At 39.4% G+C, this 25,780-nt stretch overlaps 1 protein-coding gene across 2 annotated transcripts in view; it reads left to right on the forward strand.

Annotated features, from left to right (window-relative positions):
* Positions 1-25,780, forward strand: part of PDGFD (platelet derived growth factor D) — a 250,591-nt gene that overhangs the window by 167,812 nt on the left and 56,999 nt on the right. Inside the window, exons 2-3 of one of the 2 annotated variants that reach the window (XM_037065336.1) lie at positions 1,366-1,552; positions 7,264-7,444. In XM_037065336.1, coding sequence (XP_036921231.1) covers positions 1,366-1,552; positions 7,264-7,444 — 368 coding nt within the window. Of the gene's footprint in view, positions 1-1,347; positions 1,553-7,263; positions 7,445-25,780 lie in introns of both variants that reach the window. The other variant, XM_037065335.1, reaches the window with a different exon arrangement.

Consider the following 25,780-nt stretch of genomic DNA (forward strand, 5'->3'; position numbering starts at 1 on the left):
CGGATCCCCAGTAGATCGCCTCATTAGCATAAACTCAGATGCGGTCCTAGGGGTCTATCATGAAAGAACACTTCTTTTTTCATTATTTTTAGGGGGTAAAGATTTTATTTATTTTTAGAGAGGGAGAAAAACATCAGTCTGTGGTTGCCTCTTATGTGCCCCCTATGAGGGACCTGGCCTGCAACCCAGGTACGTGCCCTGACTGGGAATCGAACCGGCAACCCTTTGGTTCGCAGACTGGCACTGAATCCATTGAGCCACACCAGCCAGGCAGAACACTTCCATTACTTGCAAAAAATTCTAAGTGTTTAGCAGTTCCCTCTCAGGAACCTAAAAAAACCCCCAAACAGACAAATTCTTTATTATACAACACAGAAAGGAGAGTATGAAATGGACTTATTTTAAGTCATGAAAAACTAAGGCAAAGAATTATAATTTTTATGATGAAGAAACTACTGAAAAACATCACTTGAACATAAAATATATTGGTCATTAAACACTATTAAACCTTTTTTGAGAGAATCTTCATTAAAGCTGGGGGAGAGTGAAACAAGGAAGGCCTTCAGACAGAAGAAACAACAGGAGAGAGACCAGGTGGGGCTGCTTGGCTCTCTAGAAAGGTTGTGGGAAAGAAGTGAGCCAGAGTGGGGCTGCTTTGGCTCACTGGGAAGTCAGAGGAAAGGCAGCCTTGGACAGGTTGGGGGGGGGGGCAGGTAGCCCAGGATGAGATGCTGCTGAGCACTGCTCCCTGGGTTACAAGTCTCATGGGGTCCCTAGAGTTTAGGAGATGCACCCCTGTGACAGAAGGAGAGGGGGAAGGGAAAGGACAGATGTGCTCCCAGAAGGGAGAGCCAGTGTCTGCTACTAGATTCTTTAAAATGTGTTTTCCACTCGCTTGCTCATTCATTCAGCAATATTTATGGACTATCTACCTCCTATGCTAGTCAATGAGGATATGCTGTTACCCTGTCACTGCAAAAAATTCTTTGTCTGTATTACATGGAAAAGAGGAAGAATAACTATTCGAAATGATTTTATTTTAATTCCAGTTGAAATGAACCTGACTTCTGAGATAATTGTTAATTTTTTTATGAAGAATGATGTTAAGAGAGCCCCACAAGTCGAAAATATTTGGCATCTAGTCTAGATTTATAAGGAAATTGGGAATGTGGGGGGTAATAGAAGAAATATATAGGTCGTTTGTTTAACCAGAAGGCTACCATTTGGTCTTGTTTTTAAAGAAAATCAAGAAGTGCTTTGAAATGTGATATGTTTTAAACTGTTCTTTTTTTGCTTTCCTGTAATTGGAGCAACATACTAATTTCTACAAGTTGTGACTACTAACAGAGAGCAATCACCTCACAGACTTGTACCGAAGAGACGAAACCATCCAGGTGACAGGAAATGGCCACGTGCAGAGTCCCCGGTTCCCAAACAGCTACCCCAGGAACCTGCTTCTGACATGGCGGCTCCATTCCCAGGAGAAAACAAGGATACAGCTAGCCTTTGACAATCAGTTTGGATTAGAGGAAGCAGAAAATGATATCTGTAGGTAAGTGAAGAAAAAAATCTGTTTTAGAGAACTCTTCCAAGGTGAGAAAAAGGTGAATCAAAAACCATCATATTAAACTGCCCTTTTTGTGCCCTTTGGACCTACTCAAAATACACCACTTAGTTTTCAAAAAGCCTCATGTCAGTCCTAGCAGACAAAATAAGCTGGGGCATAGACAGCTGCTGACTGACAGAAACTCACTTTCACACCTGTCAGAGCCAGGGTGCATGACCCCCAGAGAAAGAGGGAATCTGGAGGGCTCTGTCTTGGCCAGGCCTAGAGCAGTTTCTGTGAGCAGGCGGATGCATTCAACATCCTCAATCACCTGCAGCCAGGTCTCGTGGCTCTGGTCTAAATCCGCCTTGGGCCTAAAGAGTGTACTCCCTACTTGGCTCCCGGAACTAATCCAGACTATTGTAACCTGAGCATAGCAGTAATCGTTTCCCTGGGGCCCCACCCCAGGCCCTTATGGTGTTAGGGCCTTATCCCTAAATCATAGTTTTAAGGCCTCAGGTATGTGTAAGGGGGAAGGGATGGCAACCCCAGGGGCTGTTGTGCTCCTCGGATTGTCAGTTTCCTGTGGTTTCTCAGTCACATTAGAAGATGAAAAACCATGTCTGATAATCTCCCTTTTTAGCATATTGATCAGAGAGGACCCTGGCTGTTGTTTCTGAATTGTCTGTTCACAGCATCTTATTCATTTAATTAGTATGTATAAGACTTGGGAAGGATTTTTTTTCTTTTCTCTACTTAACTGCACACACTTTTTCTGCATTGTCAATGAACTACTGAACTGCTAAATCCTTTCAGCAGGTTTATTTTCCTTTGAATAATAAAAAGAGAGTGCCTCAAGTTTGACTGCCCTTCGTTGTGCAATTATTATGCTGACAGCTTTGATTATCTTGCTATTTTTTTCAAGAATACCAGTAGTGACTATTACTTTCTAGAACCATAGACGGTAATGTATGCCAGAAAACATACAAATATATGCAGGAAGAGCAAATCAGTATTACAAAGAGAATAAACTTAGAGCAGGTCTTGTGCCTTTTCAACCTTGGAAGAGAGAACTAATTTTCTGTTCTGGAAAAGAAAGAGATTGTGAGGGGGGAAAGCCACAACACTATTAAAAGGTAGTTAAAGGTGCTGACATGGGATGGGGAAGCCAGGTCTTCACTACTGAGCAGGGTTCTTGATTCTGGTAGTGAGTGAGCTCTTTTGGCATGCTGGCCTTGAAATAGAAGAGGGGATTAGGATGTTTTTGGCCCTACATCAAATCTACCTGTTTTTCAAATGTATGGAGAGAGGTAGAGGACTGAGGTGGAAAGAGGAGAGGAAGAAGGGAAAGACACAGGTCAGAGACTTGCCTCCGAACTCTCCTCAAGAAATGAAATGATGTGCTCTTGACATCAGACTCAGAGTCGGAGTTACACTGATGATGTGTTTTTTTTAAAAAGCAAAAATGACCGATTGAGTTATTAACAAAATTTCAAGTATACCCTGGCTTTGTGCAGTCAGTATGATTTGCATGTATTGTATATAAAATGAAATGCAATTGATTTTCTACCATCTGTTCCAAAGCCTCCTTGATGTTTACACTGTAGTATTTTATTGCTTGAGTAATGATTCTTTGTGAGTGTTTTTCACCTTCCAAGCACCATATAAATGTTAAGTAATTAGTTTATACAGCACCCAAAAGATAACCAGCTGGTAAAATTGTATAAACCTTCTTACTCTGCTCATAAGGAAACTGAGGCAAGAGACATAAAGATCTCATAAATCACTGTCAACAAAATTTAACACCCATATTATTACATTTACCTCCTTAGATTAACCTGCCCAACCCAACCCAAGAGCTCTGAGGTGCATGGGTAGGAGCAGTAAAGCCATACTACATTTTTTTCATATTTAGATGTGATGTTTCTCATACTGATTCCTTTGGGCAATTGTGGTAGAAAAATATAAAATATTTGTGGCATTGCTTCTGTCACCAGAGAGGGACCAAGACCAAGTCTGTTCTGCCCTGGCACAGTCTGAAATGTAGGGCTTCTTAATTTTGTCCAGGAAAGATTTCATGATATGGGTCCAGGTGATTTTGAGAGTGCATTTATTAAAGCTGGGCCAGTAAAACAAAAGAAGGGCTTAAGGTAGAAGATCATAGCAACAGGAGTGAGCCTAGGTGGAGCTGCCTCCGCCCTTTACAAAGAAAGTCACAGAGGGAGAAGAAGTGAGGCAGCTAGACTGTGTGGGCTCAGGAAAAAGTTACAGAGGCAAAAGGAAGGCCCTTGGAGACAGGTTCAGGGCGTTAGCCAGGATGATTGGTCTTAAGTCATTCACACCCCAGTTTAACCAGCCCAGATATTTACAGTAGTGGTTAGCAAACATCTCTACTCGCTTCATATGCTTTCCATTATGATAAAAGTCATATTTTATGATATTATCCTTTCAAAAGACAGTTTCCAAAAAGAAGAGATATTCATTTCGTGTGATGAAGTGCTGATTCTATATGCTGTATAGACACAGATCCTCCTTTTTAAAGAAAATATGGAGCGTGGTAAATTAAACCAAAATGAGAATTTGTTTGAAAAACTTTATATAATAAATATTTAGACATCTAATTAAAGCTGCATCTCCTCATATATGATGATAGATTGTAGCTATTAGTTTTTGCAGGAAAGCCTTATAAGCCAGATGCTCAGAAAGTGGCCTGTTTTGATTATTAATGATATGGGAACAGTCATGGCAAATGTGTGTGAAGGTGTTTTTAGAACAGATTGTGGAGGTTCAGATTTGGAAAACCTAATCCAAAAACTAGCTTCACTTTAGAAATGTCTGTAGCTTAGCCAGCCCCTAGGACCCATGGTGACTGTCATGGCTGATGCTGGTTTTCCAGCAGGTGCTGCTGAGCACACAGCCGTGGGAGCCCCTGAGTAGTCAAGATGGAGGCAGCAGTAAATATGGCTCACCTCCTCGCACAACCACATCAGAATTAGAACTAAACTCCAGAACAACCATCTCTCAAAAAAAGTCAGAAAGCAAGTTGAATGGTAGTCTAACAACTACAGAACTAAAGAAACTGCATCCATCCAGACTGGTAGGTCTGTGGAGATGTGGAGATGCTGAGATGCAGAATGGGCTGACCTCAAACCCACATGTGGTAGATAAAAAGTCAGGACAGGTATCTGTGGAGCAAGGGGTCCCAGGTCTACACGAGCCCCCCGCCCCCAGTCCAGGGTCTCAATGCCAATCCCAATGCCAGGAAGATAAGCCCCCATAACTTCTGGCTATAAAAACCAGCCAGTTTGAACTGGTGAAAGGAACCATTAGAGTCCTAAGTAGTTCCCCTTACAGGGCCCAAACATGGACTCACACAGACTCACTCCCTCTGAGCTCCTGCACCAGGGCAGCAACTTACAGGGCATCAGTGATATGGGGAGGAACTGAAGTGTCTGTCATCAGGGTGAGAGCTGGGGGACAGCTTTCTCCCCGACAGAAAGATGGGTAGAGACCATTGTTCCTTTTCTGAGCCCTTCCCACACAGAGCCTCAGAGCTGGCAGGCTGGAGCCATTATCTGAAACTCCATCAACATGGCTCACACAGTTTACTCCACCCTGGGGAATCCCTGAGAGTCAGCCCCACCCAACTTACAGCCAACCCAAGCTGTTAACAGTGGCATTTCCAAATGAATGTCTGGTCTCAATACAGGCTTTATATCTTCTCAAATCTCTTCAAATAAGCAACAACTAGCCTCAGAGAGCTCCCAGCCACCATACCTCTGGCTGAGTGGCCCTAGGCCCCACCTAAGAGCAGCCAGGTCATGGTTTGGTTCTCCTGGGAACCTCCAATCCCAGCACAAGTTGCAGTCATATACAGATTGCTTTGAAGCTCATGTTGAATGGGCCCAGGTGAAACATAGGTGAAAGCTGACCCTGACCTGCACCACATGGGATACCCCAGAGACTGTGCACACAGTGGACAGCTACAGACTACATCAGAACACAACCATTCTACTGCTGCATGGCTGATCCTCCACAGCTGATCCTCCACAGAGGGTGGAGGTTGGTGGTCAACGGTCATAGCCATAGCCAGTCCTTGAAGCTGACTGGCCTGGCTAAATCCTTCCCACTGACCTGCCAACAGCCAGCAAGGCTCAACTACAAGAGGAAGGTGTACTCAGCCTGGAAAGAGGAATATCTGGAGTACCCTGCTTTATGATATGAGAGGCTGTGCCACTGGACCCTATAATATACCTACTACATTAGGCCATGCTACCAAGACAAGGAGTGATAGCAGCTCTACCAAATACATAGAAACAGATCCAGGGAGGCTGGAAATGTGAGGAGACAAAGGAACATGACCCAAATATAGAACAGATCAAAACTCCAGAAAAAAATTAAACAAATGGAGATGAACGATATATCAGATACAAAATTCAAAACACTGGTTATAAGGATGACCAAGGAACTTAGTGAGTACCTCAACAGTATATAAAAACCCAGGCAGAAATAAAGGATATACTAATTGAAATAAAGAACAATGTACAGCAAATCAAAAGCAGAATAGATCAAGTCAAGAATCAAAGCAATGATATGGAACATTAGAAAACAAAAAACAGCCAATCACAACAACAAGAAAAAAAAGAATTCAAAAAAAGAGGATAGTGTAAGGAGATTCTGGGACAACTTCAAGCATTCCAACATTCACATCACAGGGGTGCCAGAAGGAGAAGAGAAAGAGCAAGTAATTGGAAATCTATTTGAAAAAATAATGGAAGTAAACTTCCCTAATTTGATGAAGGAAATAAATATACAAGTCTGGGAAGCACAGAGAGTCCCAAGCAAGATGGATGCAAACAGACCCACACCAAGACACATCATAATTAAAATGCCAAAGGTTAAAGATAAGGAGAGAATCTTAAAAACAGCAGAAGAAAAACAGTGAGTTATCTACAGAAGAGTTCTAATCAGGCTGTCAGCTGACTTCTCTTGACAAGAAATATTCAAAGTCATGGAAGCAGGGACTTACAGCCAGGATTACTCTACCCAGCAAACCTATCATTTAGAATCAAAGGGCAAATAAACAGCTTACCAGAAAAGCAAAAATGAAGGAGTTCATCATCACCAAACCATTATTGTATGAAATGTTAAAAGGACTTATTTAAGAAAAAGATCAAAACTATGAAAATTAAAATGGCAATAAATATATGTCTATCAACAACTGAATCTAAAAAACAAACTATGCAAACAAGAAGAACAGAGACAGAATCGTGGGTATGGAGAGCATTTTTTGGCTGCCAGATGGGAGAGGGTTCAGGGGTATGGGTGAAGAGGTAAGGGAATTAAGAAGTACAAATTGGCAGTCACAGAATAGCCATAGGGATCTAGAGAACAGGACAGGAAATGGAGTAGCCAAGCAACTTATACTCATGACCCCTGGACATGAACAAAGAGGTCAGAATTGCCTGAGGGAATGGGAGGTGCTGAGTGGGAGGGTAAGGGGGGAATATTGGGACAACTGTAACAGCACAATCAATAAAATATAATTTAAAAAATAAAACAAAATGTAGCTTATAATTTTCATTTCATCTGGTAGGCCACATACCAGATGTATGTGATAAAAGATCACAAACAGTAATTTTACATTCTTGATGAAGGTATGAATTTCAGAGTCTACTTTAATCAGCATTTGTTTATTTTGGTTAAATTAATACTAGGTATGATTTCGTGGAAGTTGAAGATATATCCGAAACCAGTACCATTATTAGAGGACGCTGGTGTGGACACAAGGAAGTTCCTCCAAGGATAACATCAAGAACAAACCAAATTAAAATAACATTTAAGTCTGATGACTACTTTGTGGCTAAACCTGGATTCAAGATTTATTATTCTTTTGTGGTAAGTACCTTACCCATATTCTGATTAGAAGAAGACCCTGGTTTCATAAAGTATAGTGATTATTTTCTATGATTGAATATAGTGATATGAGGGTGAATGAACTTTATTAATTCCCATTGGCCAAAACATTAAGGCCTTTTTTTTTAAAGTAAGGAATACTATTTTGGATCTATTAAGTCAATTCTTAGGCCCAGACATTTTGAAGGAAAACATGGTAAATAGGAAAAGTAAAGTAATTTATGATAAAGCAGGTACCGTATTATCTTTAATTCAACTGAAGCGAGATAAATGCAAAGTCAAATAGAAGGTAAGTGAAAGTTGAACATCTTTGATTTGAAAAGTAGCCCATGTATTTCCAATCACAGAAAAGAGTACTGATAATTTTAGTTTAAATTATCACACAAATTTGGAAGGGTCTATGTTATAATCATAAGGCCTGAATTTGCAAGCATCTTAAAGATCATAATGGTTCTATTAGAAAATATTTAACATCTTATTGAGTCAAAATAGACATTGTAGTGAATTCTCCTTGTTGGGGCACACACAATCACAGTCACTTCTTTAGTTAATCAATCATTCATGAAACAATATAAAGTTGCTGACATCTTGTAGTTGCAGTAGATAGAAAGGTAAGTAGGAGAGACAGGGTTCTTGACCTTCTCCTGTAGCTAATAGTTTGATAGAGAGAACAGTTAAAAAGGGGAAGCAACTGAGAATGATGAATATTAAGACAGAAGTACTGGGTGCCATAGGTCAAGGCCAGGCAGACATCAGAACAATTTTGCCTATGTAAGTATCTTAAATATACCTGAACCCTTTAACTGGGCATAGCATATTGTCTTTTGTCTCCTCAACAACATTTTTCCTCACTCTTATTCAGTTTGTTTTTACCCCTTTTCAAAATGTGGATGCCAAAATAGAACACAGTACTATAAATGGAATACATTTGTGGGGTTTTTTCTCTTCTGAGTTACATTTAGAATAAATGGCTTTTTAAACTAATGGCTTTTTTGTTTTGTGTTATTGGGAGTCATGAAGTACTAAATGACTTCTACATCAGAACATTGTAACTGAAGACAATGCATGTGGTGACACTGGATGCAGTTTTAATTTGGAAATAACCCATCAAGCATGATTTACATTATTGCAAATTCATGCAATGCCACTCAGCATTAAAACTGAAGTGTGAACCTTTGGTATCTACATTTCTTTGCCTTTTAATGTGCTCAGTGATGCATCCATTTTCAATTGTTCAAGGTCAAAACTGGCTTGGCAGGTTGGAATGGTTATGAATAGGCTTAATGAAGGCACTCCCCCCCTCCCGTCGACCCCCCCTCCGCTTTTTTTCAAGCGCTATTAGCATAAGTGTATACACCTTTTAGTGAAGTTTTGGTTGTGACTAAATTCAATGATCCATAAGTCAGTTTAAAACACCCCAACTCTAATACAATGTCTTTAAAAGAAAAATAATTTATTTTTATAGAAAAGGCAGTATGTGTGTAAATTTGGGGAGGGAAGCAGGAGCTTGAGGTGTTTTGCATTATAGGGGAGGCTTATCACTCATTTTCCAGGCAGTGTTAAGTGGAATGTTGTACAGTCTGTGTGGTTTGAATGTAAACTACTTGGCATCACTCCTCTCATTCCCTCACTCACCTCCATCAGTACATTCAGTTGTGATTTTTACAAATGATGGCAGTCACAACTTTTTTTGTAAATGGCCCTGCTGGCCAGTTGGTCTACATTCATTGAGAATAGCTCTGGACTCTCTTTCCACTCCTAATAGGCTCCTGGCACTATATGATCAGTTAGGTTCAAAGAGCTTTGGCTGCTGAATTCCAAGAGTTAGAATGAGCTTAACCTTCAGGTGTGTATAAACCCCAGATCTGCATACTTTTTTGATAAACCTCTTCCATTTGAGTCTTACTCCACAAGGATGAAAGGTTAATTATGGCTTGACCGATGTATGGGGAAGATCATGAACAGCAAGTGTATGAACTTCAGCTCTGCTATTTACTGGCCAAGGGCTCAGGGTTTTCATTTGTAAAATATCTTTGGGCCGTCTAGTTCCCATTATCATTGCTATTGTTATTAACGTGCCAGGCAGCAAGTGAACCTGCTGGGCTCAGTTGTCAGTGTGTGCTGTCAGTGTGTGCGTGTGCCCACGCACAAACACCTCTGACACAATTCACTTCTTCATCCACAAGAGAAACCTTTAATAGTACATTGTAACAAACACACAAAAAAACTGTGCGTGTTTAATAGAAGGTACATTTCAAAATTCAAAAATCAAAAATTAATACATTTCAAAGCTATTGAAAACTTTCTTGCTTTAATAACAAACTAATTTATTTTAAGGTTGAAATCAGCTAATAACCATTATAAAATCTTCCTAAAATCCAAAAAAAATACAATGTTACCTGGCCAGTTACTTTAACTGTATATTTCTACAGTTTGAATTAATTTCAAGTGGTACAGTTAGATTTCCATTAAGATTAAAACTCTGAATAAATCATGGTTTTGCATTATAAATAATTATGTAACATAAAAGAAAATAGGAAAAAAAGAGAAGAAAAAAGGACTAGAACTGGAGGGCTGGATAAGATCACATCTCAATTATAGCAAATTTTGTAGATTCTAGTTATGTTTCCCTAAACCTTAGCAGTTGGGGAAACAAAATCATCAACAACAAAATCATGGCAGGCAACACACACTCCATCACTGACACTGAATTCTGAAAGACAGCCAGAGAGTGAAGGCAGGCCCCGTTCACTCTCTCTGTAAAATGTGTGAGAATTCCCCCTTTAATTGCTTAGTCAGGTTCAAGTAGGTGCATATTTGGAGCATCCACTGGTGTTGCAGACACTTCAGCCAGGACTGTAATAGAGCCAAAGCTAGTCAATGTGAGGATGGGGGTCCTCACAGAAGAATCTGTTTACCTCAGTTTCCTTCTTTCAAAAATATCCCGTTGGAGGTTGGGAGCTATAGGATCTGCAATTTGTAATTTAAGTGCCTACTCCGAGGCAGACCAGCCACAATGCTGGAGATAAGGTGCAGAGTTTCTGCCCTCAGGGTCTTGCATGGTAGTGGGAGGAAACAGACAATAAATGTGTAAGTAAATAGGGAAGTAAGTACTTCTATATAAACAAATTATTTGAACTTCAATAAAAGCTAGAAAGAAGGTAAAAGGGAGTAGTGTGTTGGAGAATGCCTGGGATGGGGCTCACTCCAGCTAGACAGTCAAGGGAGGTCTGTGCGGCAGCGCTGAGTTGAGACCTGAAGAACTGGAAAGAGGCACCCATGAGAAGCTATGAGAAAAGGGCACTTGAAACAAAAGAACAGCAAATACTAAGACCTTAAAATAGAAAGGATATCTCTTTCCTTTGAAAGTAATGATTTTTTTGATCGCCCAGGATTTAGGCTGCTGGAAGAAAGCAGACATGAGAAGAAAGTTGAACAGTACTGAACTACTCTCTCAGTCCAGAGTGAGAAAGGAGATTTCTTGTTCTCATTTCAGCCCATTCCTATTTGGGGGTATCTCTCAAGTCTTTCAGCACTGAGACTGGGTAAACTTTTTTAGATATCTAAATCCAGAGGGTCAACTGAGGCTAGATACTAAGAAAGCATCAGTAAAATATCAAATGAAGTGCAGGGCAGAAAGAAAACCAGGAACATGGTCAATGTCAGACAAGAAAAGAACAGGGCGGGCAGAGCAAGAGAGGCAAAGGCATGCTCAAGAATTCTTAAGTAAGTGTTGTTGTGCTGGACTGCCAAGTCAGTAAGCTAGCCTAAGAGCTCCAAATGGTGTTGGTTGAAGTGGTCATTCTTAAGGAGAGAGTCTCATTGTCACAGCGTTCTATTGGCTAGGGTAGATAAGTGTTCTTATTTAAAATTTTACCGATGTCCTAAAAATTCACCACTTACAGAGACCATTTTGATGGACTATGGGATCTTGTGGGGTAGATTTAGTGAATCAGTTATTTTAATCACATTACATTCTAAAACCTGAAAACATAATGAGAACTTTTTAATAAGAGTTCATGAGATAGGTAAGTGGAAATTTTCATATAGACCTGAAGCAAAACATAATTTGAAAACGAGTACAGCTAGTCTATAAGCAAATGGTAGTGGGTAAGCAGAGTAAAGAGAAAGTGGGCCCTTGCAAGAGTTGGGGGTAGGGAGCAGAAGGAGAGGAAGGGGGTAAAATAGAGATTTAAGGAAGAAGGAGGAGACAAGAAAGTGAGGTGGAATGAAATCCCATGATAATATTATTTGGCCCTGTCTGATCAGGGCATTATGGGAGTTATGCATTTGTTTCAATGCGTTAGTCAACAGACTTTTTATAAAGTGTCTGTTGTGTTCCATGCACTGTGATAAATATTGAATATAGGGTAGTGAACAAAGCAGCCAAGTTTCCTGCCATAGAACTTATAATTTTGTAAGCCTAATCCTAATGATGGTGATGGTGATAATGAGGACAATAATAAAATATACAAGGGGTGATTCCCAAAACACAGTTATCTTCTGGAGCGTGCACCCCCTTGTAGTACAGGCTTCCCCTGCTGGGCGAGTCTTCTAGGAACCCATCTATACCAGTGTACCAGCTGGCATTGTTGTGAGAGGCTGCATTTGGCTTCCATAAATTTTTTTAAAGACTCTTTCAATGCATTTACCCATTTCATGGTGGGTGATTTACCAGCTCACCTGCCCCCAGCACTCTGAGTGTGTAGCAGTTTTGGATCAAAAACAGCATGATCCCCATGCCCCACCTTCCCTATTCACCCGTTCTTGTCCCAAGTGACTCTTTTTTGTTTCCCCAGATGAAAAAAGTCCTCAAAAAGGAATGTTTTGTTTCTCCTGATGAAAAAAGTCCTCAAATAGAAACATTTTGCTGATATGGAATAGGTGAAAAGATAAGCGGTGGGAGCACTAAAAGAAATCAAAATTGAGGAGCTGAGAAACTGTCTTGAGCAGTAGAAAGAAATGGCTCAATAGGCGCATTGCATCAAATGAACAGTACTCTGAAAGTGACTGAAGTTTAAACATGTAAGAATAAATACATGGTTTTTATACATAAATTCTGGGTTTTGGGGAGGCCCCCTCATATAGCATCTAAACCTTTAGGTTTTGTGAAGTTTAAATGTATGGGGCAATGTATGTGAATGCAGTGCCTGTGGTTACTGAATTTTGCATTGTATATAGACTGGCTTAAAATATATATATAGAATTTAGAGCTTCAGCATCTTAGAGATCTAGTGTCTAGGTCAACTTTCTTATTTTACAAGTGAGGCAATAAACACAGGTTAGTGACTGTATAAATTACACAGCAAACCAAATTGGTTATGAGTTTTCCTGTGGTCAAGAGCTCACATATGCATGTTATCCATGAGATACAAAAGCTGTGTATCAGCTCCAAAAAATAGAGCATATCAAAGATTTTGTGTGAAATTTCAGGGATGCCCCTGGATCTCATTTATGACATCCTATGTCCCCTTGGATGCAGTTAAGAACCCCACACATGTTGCCTCTGTGTGTTATCTGACTTTGGAATGCTTTCTGCAATGTTGGCTACTCCTTTCCAATACAAGTATGTGTTTGAAATAATACTTTACCACTGCAATTAGTTTTCCTCATAAACCCCATGTGCTAATCATATGAGCAGATGACTCCCCACATGCTGAGTTAACAGACTTCTGTCTTTGAGAGGGAATGCTGTTTAATGGCATTTGGGCAATCCAATATCCCATTTATTTAGTATTTAATTATAAGGACATGCTACAAGGGAACTTTTATCCTTGAAAACCAGGAAGATGGAATAATTTTAAATGATTGTGCCTGTTTATATACAAAACACTTTCTATAACTGTGGTCTTTGATGTGCTAATATTTTGATAGATCAAGAAAATTAAAACAAATGAAGAAGGAAGAAGGCTATTTGACTTCATTAAAAATGGCTGGCATAAAGGCATGCCTAAAACAGCAGTGTTTCTTTCTTAAAAAGTTATGAAGTAAACTTCAGTAAAAAAAATCTCTACCTAACGTTCCCTTATGAATTCAACAGGTGTTTCTGTGAACTTACTGTGGATAATAAGAAGAAAATGATAGTCCTGTGAGGTGAGGGAGAAACAATTTTAAAACTCTCTGAATTACAGTGATAAATTGTGAATGGAATATTCTAGGCACACAAGGAAGAGAGACACTTGGCCTCACAAAAATGGGGATTGCTGGTGTAAGGAAAGAAAAAATATATCGTTTCCTCTACCCTCTTAGTTTCTCTCTGTCTGGGACCCTGCAAATTAGACTGACAAAAGGCAGGTTAACAAGAGAAACCAAACAGAAGTTTCTAAACATGCAACATCGAACACATGGGAACATTCAGTGATGAGTGACTCAAAGTGGCACTTAGAACTTGGGCTTATATAATATCTTAACAAAAGAATAATAATTTTTAGAGAAATGACAATACAAAGAAAAGGGACTTCGAGTTTCTAGGACAGTGGAAAAGTAAATAAATATATGGGGAACAAACAGTAGCCAAGGGTTAGTGAAGCTTGTTATGTGAATTTTACCAGTGCCTCTGTAGGCAGAGAAGGGTCTGGAGCTGTCTGGTGGTTAACCTCTGTGCTTCCGGGTGGAGAGGGGAGGGGCACCTTAACCGAGGTGTGTACTTCTAGGTGGTTGGGGGCGGGGGGGGGGGGGGGGGGGCAGAGAGCTTTTCCTATGTCTGCTTCTTAACTGCCTTCGGCTTAAAATAATCCTATTCTAAAGTGACATATTTTGGAGTAGTATTATTCATTACCTTTCATTGAACTGAGTCAGGGATGAAAGATCACCCTGGAGAGAGTGCTGCCTAAATAAAGGCACAAAGTCAAAAAAGGAAGGTAATTCAGAATATCTTGATGAATAAAGTGTTTCAGGTTAAGGGTACTAACAAACCACTTGTTATCCTTCATTTTTGCCAGTAGAAAGGAGATATAAAAAGTCAAAAGATCAGGAAAATAGCAGCTTTATTAATGGTGGTTCAAGAAATGTCTAATCCCAGGACTTCCATAAAATACAGTAGATAACTTTGCTGGGGCCCAAGGCCAAGCAGGGGTATACTACTACAGTGATGCAGTTTCAGACCCAAGGGTTATTTAGAGGGATCTGAAGTGTAAAAAACAGACTAAGGACATAGTTACACACCCTTCTCACTGTATAGATCACAGGTCTGGTCGCAAACAACCATAGAGTCAGGAGAGCCAGTGAGGGCCGCCAACTCCAAACCTGTGCTTAACAGGTGGACCCAGAAAACAGAGAAGAGTCGACACTCTCCCCAGAGGTTGGAGTCAGAAGCAGGTAGGTCAGGAGAGACGTGCAGAAATGGGGTGGGTATAGAGGAAGGGAAGGAGGATGGAAGACATGATAAAGGGAAGACCAAAAAATGTTTGCTGATGTCTCCATATCTTCAGGCTGAGGCAGGAATATGACAGAAGGGTTTTCTCCTATAGACAAGCAAAAAAGTGTGTGTGCTCAGAGCATCTAAGCCCATATTGATTTTTTGCCTTTATTTTTCCATCAGTCATCTTTGGCAAAGGGCCGTGGGAAGTTAATCCTGCTCACCTGTGGCTATAAGGAAAGCTAGTTGGCCTGCTCCATCTCTCTAAGAATCAGCTCCTATGAGTGAAAAGTGGAAGATCCCTGGAACTTTGGGGAAACTCCAGTCTTTACTCTCAGGTGAAAAAAGGAATTGGAAATCAATCATAAAGACAAGACTCATCTAGCCTTGAAAATAACTTAATGTTCCCTTTATCGGTAGGAATGTGACAGATTAAAGCTGACCTCTGTTCAGTAGTGCTTCTTTCACCTGTGAGAAAATTGAGCCACAAAGTGACTCTTCCCTTATTGCAACTGAAAATCAAAACCAGATGGGCAAAATATGTATAAAAGATTGAAGAGGCTTAGAGCAACCTCTGAAAAAATAGAGGTACATGAATAAATAATAAAGTAATCATTGCTTTTTGGCTAAGCCCTGCTAATTGCTTCAATCAGTCTCCCTACCTTCTGTCTCCCCTACCTTCAATCTGTCCTGCACATGGTTGCCAGCTAAAGTAGAACTGTGATCAATCATTTTCCAGCTGAAAACTTGTAAATGACTTCCAATTTCCTGTGGAATAGTGTCCAAACACCTCACTCTGATACTGAGAGTCTTCCATGTTCTAATCCCAAACTAACATTCTAGTTTCAGTTTTGCCCTCTCCCTATACATATTCTTCAATCCAGACAAAAAACATTATTCCTTGATAGCCCAACTACCTCATGATTTTCCACTTGTAATCCCTGGCAATGAATTTACATGGAGAGAATTAAGAATCCAAGCCCTTCTGTCAAAGACATATTCATGTCAAAGAGCCTACTTGTCTCTAGTTCCTCAACAAGATATATTTTTTCCATTCAAAACTCAATTTTTTTTCTTGATCAACATTATGAATTTTCAATGAAAAAAATACTTTACCTGTATACCAGATATTTTTAAAGTATTTATGAGAGTTAAAAAAGGGGAAAAACCCCATAGTTTCCATCACTTAAAGTACAATCTCTGTGGACATTTTGGGATCTGTCCTTCCCATTGTTTTTAATCTGTAGAAACCTATGCACAAGTCTCACTGTCTGTACAAGTCTCACTGTCTCCATCAGAGAGAATGCTCTTTGGGCAGGAAGCAACTTTATTTCTGCAGGGGCTATCACAGGGCATTGTACCAAGTAGGTATCAAATGTTTAAGTTGTCCCAATAAGTATTTATTGAGTATTTATAATGCATCTGATTGTTTGGAGTAAAAGCAATAAAAGCAATACTCAATGATGTGTGGCTCTGGCTGGATAACGAAGTTGAATAGAGTTTTGTCTTGATACGTCGAGGTTGCTAGTTAGATTCCAGATAAGGTCACATACAAGAATAAAGTACTGAATCAGGAAATAAGTAGAACAATAAATCAATGTTTCTCTCTCTAAATTCAATGCATAATATAAAAAGATTAATGACTTTTAAAAAATACTCAATGATATGAAAGGAGAAATACACTGACAGACCATTGACCACTATGTTTTTTCAGAAATAGTACTTGAAGGACTTGTTCCCTCTCCCTTTAATATTGCAGCCAGACCAATGTACCAATGAGTCTAAGTTGCTTTGACTCAAGACTCACCGGGCATTGGGGGAGAGGGTGGGGTTGGCTTAGGGAGAAGAGTGGAGATGTGAGAGCCATGGTAGGGGTCAAATGTCAGTGGATTATGGAATGGAATCAGGCATTTTAATTCTAAAATCTACCTATACCATGTTTTGATCTCAAGAAGCATATGGTTGCATCAATAACAGCTTAACCTCAGTAGTTCTTATGTCAGAATATAACTGTGACATCATAGAAGACGGGGTGTAGGTCCTCTGTTGATGCAGCTGCTTAGCAGCTCTTCCTCATGAAAAACTTTGGCAGCCTTCCTTGTTTTTAAAGATTGTATTTATTTATCTTTAGAGGGGAAGGGAAGGAGAGAGGGAGAGAAATATCAATGTGTGGTTGCCTCTTGTGCGTACCCTGCTGGGAACTGACCTGCAACCCAGGCATGTGCCCTGACTGGGAATTGAACCGCACTTGTGTGGTTCACAGGCCCACGCTCAATCCACTGAGCTACACCAGCCAGGGCTGGCAGCCTTCTTAATTACAATATAGCCTTAATAATAGCCTTCTTAATATAAATATCTTTGGAATTCTGGTAGTCTGTCACTCATTGCTGAGGCCTCAAGAACTTTCTAGGTTTTTAAGATTCTCTGAAGCCATTTGTCAGACTTTTTGAGGTTTTATCTACAGAATAGAGCATGTGACTCAGAAACACATTCAAATTTATGCATCATCTGTGAGACTTAGGGCACATCATTTAAGTTGTTTGAGCTACTGTTTCTTCATTTGTAAAATGAGGAGAACCCACCAGCATCGTAAGGCTGTTCAACATATGATATACAGATGATGAATTATAGAACTGTACACCTAAAACCTATATAATTTTATTAATTCATGTCACCACAATAAATTCAATCATTTTAAATAAATAAATAAATAAATAACATACATGGGTTTGATAGACATTGGGTACAACAGTTGGAACTACTACTACTATTGTTCTCATTAAAATGTCTTTGGAGGGTTAGATTCAAATTAGGTATGTCTGAAGCCCTTTAAGAGGTCTTGTGCCTTAGTCCGTCTGGGCTGCTGTATCAGAATATCATACCCTGCATGCCTTATAAACATCAGAAATTTATTTCTCATAGTTTTAAAGGCTGGAAAATCCAACTTCAAGGCATTGGCAGATTCAGTGTCTGATGAGAGCCAGCTTCCTGGTTCATAGATGGCCATGTTTTCGCTTTAACCTCACATTGTGAAATGGAAGAGGCAACTCTCTGGAGCTTTTTCCTTAGGGGCACTAATCTAGTTCATAAGAGCTCCACCCTTATGAACTAACCATTTCCCTAAGGCCCCACCTCTTAAAGTATCACATTGGGGACTAGGTTGCAACATTAATTTTGGGGGGACAAAAATGCTCAATTTACAGGCTCTTGGAATCAGATTAACACTGAGGAGACCCTTGGACTAAGAATACTGTCAGGTTGAGGAGCACTTAAATAGTTCGACTACAGTTCCCAGATGGAAACCCCACACCCTGAGGCAGTTTTCAGGGGACAGGACGCCAAGCATTCACAATCTATTCAGCTATGCTAAGTAGATGTACCCACCTTTCCTTCATTCCTTTCTAACTGTTCATGAAAATATCTTAAAATATAGCTTTAGTACGAAGATTTTAATTTTAGTAGTATGTTGGGATTTGAAAAGTTTCTCAATGACCTTGCTATAGAAAGGCATTCATTCCTCATTTAATTCTACAAAACACTGTGCCAGCAGCCCTTAAAATATTCCTTTGGCTCAAAAACAAGCCAGGTCTCTGGAACAGTATAGTTGTTCAAGGCTACAAGTACTCTATGTGATGTACTGGCATTTTTCTTCCCTGAAATGCTAAAACCAGCTATTTTTACAAGGAGAAAAAGACACTGACACCATAGTATTTTAATCCCTATAATAAATATCTCTATAACAGATAAAAAAGAAGTATGAGTGAGTAGTAGAAACTTATTTCATTTAGCCATGGAGGATAACCTAAGTAGGGAAATTTTTTATTGTTAAAAAATATATAAATATAATTTCTTAACCAAGAAGTCATTTCTGAAGGAAAATCACAGTTATAAAGGAAGAGCTCTAAGATATAATTTTAGGACATGACCTAATTTTTATTTAATGGTACAATTAGAATAAACAACAATAAGCGATTCTGTTTTCTTCTGTACTTTTGTTTCTCTTGTGTAACAAAAATATATGATATGTATCAATATGAAAATACAATGGTTATTTCTAAAGTCAGTAGTAGGCAGAATGGCAAAGCAGACCCAAATTTGTGTGCCCTCTCTTGGAATCACCTGCAACCCAGACCCGGGACCCAACTCCCTGCTACCTCTGCTTGAATGTTCTTTCCTCATGAATTAAAAATCACTAGCATACCTTTCATGTAGACCAAGCTGTAAATTAACTCTCTAATTAACTTGGTCCCTTAATCATTTTACATAGATTTTTGTGGATTTCCATCTCTATGTCAAATTCCAAGCTAGGTCCTGGGGATGCAAATAAGACAGGAAACCTGCCCATAAGACAGTAAAGTCAGGCAGACATCATGTAATAAGCAGCAACTGAAATACAAGCTGAGAGGTTTGTATGGGAGGAGAGAGGGGGGAAGTAATTGTGTCTGAGGGAAAGAGAGGTTGGCCAGGAAATGATTCACAGAGGAAGCCATATCTGACCCAAAGAGGAGAATCGAATCGTTCAATCCAAGCAGAGGGAACAAAATGAGTTACTGACTGCTAACAGTTTAAAGCCTTACCCATCCCGAGTTATTTGAATTTGAAAATAATAAATCCTACAGCTAAAAGGAAAAAAATCAGCTAGAGGCCTTTCAGGCTTAAATGATAGAGTGTAATTTAGATAGCATGAAGCATCACAGTTCCAAGAAAATGATTCTTAATCAAGTTGTTGCATTAAAACCATCTAAGGATATATACATATATGTATATGTATATATGTGTATATGGGTATACATATATATGTACGTGTATGTAACTAAGGTCCTCAGACTTTATTCCAGACTTTCTAAATTAGAATCTCAGGGAAAGGGCCTGCAAAACTCTTAAAAGCTTGTCAGCAGATTTCTGATGTGCTGGCCTGTTAAGAACTGTTTCCTTTGAGAAGAATCTCTAATTTATACAGCAGAACTACAGACTTTATACTCTTTTCTGACCATAACCATCTCCTACACTCATTTCACTGCTTTGAAAGCACTGAGTTCACCTTAGCTGCTTATGGTGTGTGTTGACATTTCTTGTTAAGGTGCCTTTCCAACAATGACAAGCCTTAATTAAATTGTATCTCTTGCCAGACCCCATCACTCAGTATGGTGGCATGTGATAGTTAATGTTCCTGAATGAATTAATGTGGGGGGCGACTTTCCTCACAAGTTCCCCCAGTTGCCACAGATGAAAGTGAATATGGCCGAGACATGATGTGATCTGCTTGGGAAGGAGAAGTGAGCAGTGGCCAGTTTCACAGGGGGAAAAGACCAGCAGAGGCCAGTTTCTCTGAGGAGAAAAAGGCTTCGAGCCCCCTCCTCCAGGGCCTTTTATTGGGCTGTAATACACAGGAATACAGGGATCAAACAGTAGATAACATTTCAAAGAAATCTGAGGGCTTACTATGAATCAGAGTCTGTCAGGAACAGAGTTTTAGAGTTTCTTGCTCAAACCCTTAACATATGAATGAAAGCACTCTTAGCAGAGCAGATTTCACAGGTTTATCAGGAAGTCTTTGTGATGCCAGATTTTTCCCCAGGACTCGCTCTCACAAGGCAAGGAGCTGCACCCCTCCCCATCAGGTATTCAGGCTTAAGGGGATTAGAGCCAGGAAGCACTTCTCCCAGAGAACATGGGGACTGGGGCTATGTCAAAGGGGAGGTGGGGGCTAGGGGGGGAGAGTCCATTGCTGCTTGTTGCAGCCCCCCGCCCCAGAGTCCAGGCCTCCCAAGTGATCGAGTCTGGCTTAGGTTGCCCCCCACTGTGAGGGGTCTTACCCATCATTGACTTCTGAATCTGACCAAGCTTTGGGGGCAAGGAGAGGAAACTGAGGCAGCATTTGCTACCAGAGACAAGCTTTGTCTCCTGCAGCTCACATTCCAAAGGTTGTCCCTCGCCCTTAGCCACAAAGGGTACAGATACAATTCGTAGAACCAGGGAGAGAGGTTACGGCAAATTAATCTTTGTGCTCAGTGAGCTTCTAGAACATCTACTTTGACTATTTCTAAAATACCCACTATGTACCAAGCACATAGTAGGATTAAATGAGATAGGAGAAAACACTTCGTAAAATATAAGTGTCCCAACACAGTTTTGAGATAACAAACTACTGAGTGTGCTTCTTAATTCCATTAAAATGCTCTATGGGCTAAAGTCTTTCAATCACTGAATTCACATTTTTACATCTAGATAAATATGTTTAAGCCCTATAAAAACCCTATTAATTAGTAAGTTCTCTTACTTTCACACTCCCCTCAACTCAAACAGCATTCCAGTTCACATCTCCCATTAGTTCATTTTCTGATCGCAGGCTCTAAGAGAAGGTGTGTGCACACAGAGTGCCACTTTGAGAGACAGTATTTGTGTTCTTATTTGTTCATGAAACCAGAAAACAAAGCAACTCCCTTACCTTACAAACACCATCCCTATACATTGCTCACTTTCTTCCCTCATTAAATCAGGTTTCATTTTGAAGACACATTGCTTCAACCTTCCATTAAGATATAATTCTTTCTATTTTGCTATTTATAAAGGGAAAAAACCCTTTCCTTAGAGAAAACACACTTAATAGTGTAATTTTGTTCAGCTGTTAGCAATGACAATGACACTTTTTTTTGATGATGCTGCCAGATGGAACTTGTCCCATCCTCTCCTCTGCTGTGTAGTGATGTTTATTTTGGGCACACTTACTATACTTTATCTGCCGTCATTCTCCTGTTATAATAATTCTGTAAACTCTGCTTTAGTTTCCATAAATTCTGCTTTTCAGCATATTTCAGTTTGAATAATTACTGCCTCATCTTATGATTTGGCCTGGTGGGGTCAGCAACCATGTTTCTAAAGAAAAGTACAATCTCTATACACAATATATTCTATTTCCTTCAAACACATAAGACGTTTCTTCTACTCTTAATAGGTGAAGAAGAATTGCCATGAAGGTTTATTTGTAGACACTCTAGGTATATTTGAGTCAAAATAAAACAAAGTAATACATACATTGTTTAATTCATCTATGTATACTCATCCTGTAACTACCCAGAGAGATTTGAGGTGGCTAATTCAACAAGTAATTATAGAAAAACTGCTGCGTGCACGGTTTCGTGAGAGATTCAAGAGACCTAGCCCAGCTTTTCAAGAAAAATTAAAGTGATACTTACCAATCTAATAAGTCCTCAATGTAGCAGATAGAGTCTGTGACTTTAAATGAAATGTAGTATAACAAAACCAATTTTACCATGGGTAATTGATATATCTAAGAGTTATATTCCTCCAGTCTCTTATCAACATTATAACAAAACAGTGTTGAACAAAATATTATTCAAGGACATGCTGTATTATCAGTTAGCATGGGGCAAGGATTATGAAAGAAGTACAGCCAGCGCTCTGTGGTCACTCCTGGGCTGGACAGAATCTGCTTCACTGTTGGAGGTGGCAGTAACGGGAAAGCGGAGCTCCTCCTCACAGTACTCGGGTGCCCACCGTTTTGAGTCCCCATTCCGTCCCATGCAGTTCAGGCAGTAGAAGAAAACATTCAGAATGAGAGTATAGGCATTGTCTTTCTCTTTTCATGCAGATAATTGCTGTGACGTTTCTTTATTACTCAGCAGCTCCCTTTTTACCTCCCTAACTCTTTAATATCTTTCTCTATTGGTCCCTTTTCTCTCTGTTTGTCTATTCATCTGGGTATGACAACCACCATGCCTTCCTTGGCAATAGCCAAGAATCTCTCCTCTCCCTTGTTTCACCATGTGTAGGATTGCCATTGAACCTCACTTCCCCATAGCAGCCTAATAGACCTTTCTAGGGCTCAAATCCAACAAATACCCTATTCTTTTTTGTAAAACCCTTCAGTGGCTCCTCATTATTTGAGTTAAAATCCAAACTAGTGTGGCAACTAAGCATATAATGTTTTGTCTTTGCCTGCTTATCTTTATTCTTTATTCTTTACCCTGGCCCATCTCATCCTCTTTCCAGCTACCCTGAGCATAATATCTTCCCACAAATAGATGTGGCTTATTCACAGACATTGTCCATTAGTTTCTGTCTTCTTTGCTTAGAGGAGGCTCTGTAGAGGAGGCTCTGGAACTCAAATTACTTACTCAGTGTGAGACCTTCAGTGAGGTCCTTCAGCTCTCCAAATCTGAGTTTTCTCACGAAGTGCAAATAGTGAGTCGCTAATTCCTTACCAAGACCAGAGATAATATGTCCTGGTACAGAGGCTGGCACATTATAGGTGTGCAGGGTTGTCACCTACATCTGATCTTTCAAACTCTTTTCCAAGTATCAGTTCTTAAGTTGGGGCCTCTTTTCATCCCCCACTTAGAAGTGACCACTTCCTCTTGCATACATCACATTAGCATTCTGCTACTATGCATCTAACATAATTTAGGATACTTATTTGTTTACATGTTAGTCTAACCCTAAAATTTTAAGAATGCAAGCTTACTGAAATCTGTATCCCTAAAGACAGGCAAAGTTAGTTGAACATAGTTGACAGTCACTGTGTGTGTGTGTGTGTGTGTGTGTGTGTGTATATGCACACACACGTATAAATAAATGGTTATTGTCAGACTTCTATAAATTTTCTTTTGATATGGACAAGTTCACTAAAGCTTGGCAGACAGAAACTACAAGCAAGCTTTAGAATTCTCCATACAGCACCCTTAAGTTGCAACTGACAACACTGTAGTACATAAAAGTGTGCCTATATTGATGCTGTAGATAGTGGACATCTAGGTAAATGTTTTTCATAGTGTGAGTATATGTGTGTTAACATGTATTGAATATTTGCACTGTCCCACTGTACATCTCATTACTGGCTTATAAAACTAGGTATGAACCCATCCCTAGTACATTCCCAATGAAGGTGTATGTTGCCTTCTCTCAGGGCGGTGTTGCATTAGCCTACCCATACCTCTTGTCAAGTTTAACAAAACTGACATTCAAAACCTCATTCCCTGATGCCACATGGCCAAGATATTTCTGCTAATGTGTTAGGTGACCAAGCCCAGCCCAGTTTTCCTGCAACTGTGTTTTCCATAGCACCTTGAAGAAGTAAAAGAAGAAGAAAAATGTCAATGAGCCAAGTGGCTCTTCCTGCCCTTTGCCACCTAGCTCTAGCTGCAGTGAATTTGCCTCTGGTTCTTCCCATCCTGTGATGTTGGACAATATCTGGAAGCATATTCGGTTGTGATAACTGGGTGGGGGTTACTAATGGTATCCAGCAGGTAGAGACCAGCAATATGATCACCATTATAGTGCATAAGCCACCCTTTCTCCAAGCCCCAGGAAAGAATGATGCAGCCCAGAGTGTTAAGAGTGCCGAGTTTGAGGAGTCTGCCCTAAGCTATTTGTACACATTTTACTGCCCAAAATTCCTTTGTGATTTCCTGCAGTGTTTTAGAGAAGGAGGTTGGAGGAAAACCAGAGAACAGCAGAGGACCTAAGAGGACTTAAACAAGAAAGTGAGGAGGCAAAAGATTATATAATGTAAGAGAAAACTGAGGCTAATTTGCGCAAACCAAAATCGCCCTTCACCATTCTTCACTCACTCCTATGACCTTCTCTCAGGCTTCACTGTAAGCCCGCTTTCTTTACGCTCTATAATCATGCCGTGAGAATTCCCAAAGTGGAAAATCTGAAACTGATATAATTAACAAAATACCTGGAGGTTTGGTAAAATTACAACTACAGTGTTCTTTTGCTGTTATAATAACTGTGAAGTAAGAAACAGCTGTGTAGTAGAAGAATTCCTTAATAGGTTTAAATGGATCTTACACATGAGATTGAATATTAATACATTCACAAATATAATGTTTTAGGTTTTTGTTTCTTTGACAATTGCTTAAAATTTACCATAAATTCTTAAACTTACCCAAGTATTTTATGTTATGAGATATCAGTATATGTACATACTGTATAACTGAGGTTGGCATAATTTTTAAACAGCTATTTTCACTCTGCCAAAAGCATCAAATATTTCTTTTCTTTATATCCATTGCCTTTAATCCATTCCTCATAAATTTTCATGTAAAAGAAATTGGTATTAATAAATGCCCATAAGCAAAAGAGTTGAGGTTCAGCAAAATATGGAAAAAGTTACATATTTATAAATTTTATAAATTTATAAAAGTTACATATTTATAAGAGAATAGTTCTAATACGAAATTTACAATAATAAAATACATAATTTTTTTTTCTACTCATTAGCTTTCAAAGGCAATGAGTTTAGGAATGGATGCATACATCTCAAGATGCATTGTAGAATGAATTAACATTCTAAGTGCTTTTATTGCTTTTTCCTCAGAGCAATTTTCTCATAGAAAGCTCAGGATATTAACTACAAATGGGATTTTCATAAAATATAGTCCAAGCAAACCAAAGGATTTACAAACTAGAGGCCTTTTAGAAAAATAAAGTAAAAAAGAGATTGAAATAATAACCATAAAACTAAAGCTATGATATGAATATATTCACGGTCAAAGACAGTTGCTCAGTGAAAAACACTCAACGCTCCTCACCACAGAGACAGAAAGCTCCGGAGAGTCATTCATTACATTGTGCAGCACAGCAGTGAGGCTGATTTCTTTTCAAAGGCATATCTTTGAATACTTTGTTCAGTCTGGTGTGAAATGACTTACAGGATGGCTTTTTCACTACTTCCATTGTGAGGCCATTCCACAATTTAATAGATATCACTATTGGGAAAACTTAGTAGATACAGAGCCTGCATTTTCTATTATTCGATTTCATGCCCTTACTTCTAGTTATTGCCCCGAGGGAGAGTCATAAACAATTCTTTCCCTTCACGGGGATGCATTTTGAAATCTTGGAAATTTGTATCATATTCCCCTAAGTCACTCTCTTAACAATTTTACATGTATTGTACATCAAGTACTCAATTCCTTTGTCGCTGAACAATA

Source organism: Sturnira hondurensis, unplaced genomic scaffold (assembly GCF_014824575.4).
Source record: "Sturnira hondurensis isolate 20B ecotype Veracruz unplaced genomic scaffold, ASM1482457v3 Scaffold0015659, whole genome shotgun sequence".
Taxonomy (NCBI): Eukaryota; Metazoa; Chordata; class Mammalia; order Chiroptera; family Phyllostomidae; genus Sturnira; species Sturnira hondurensis.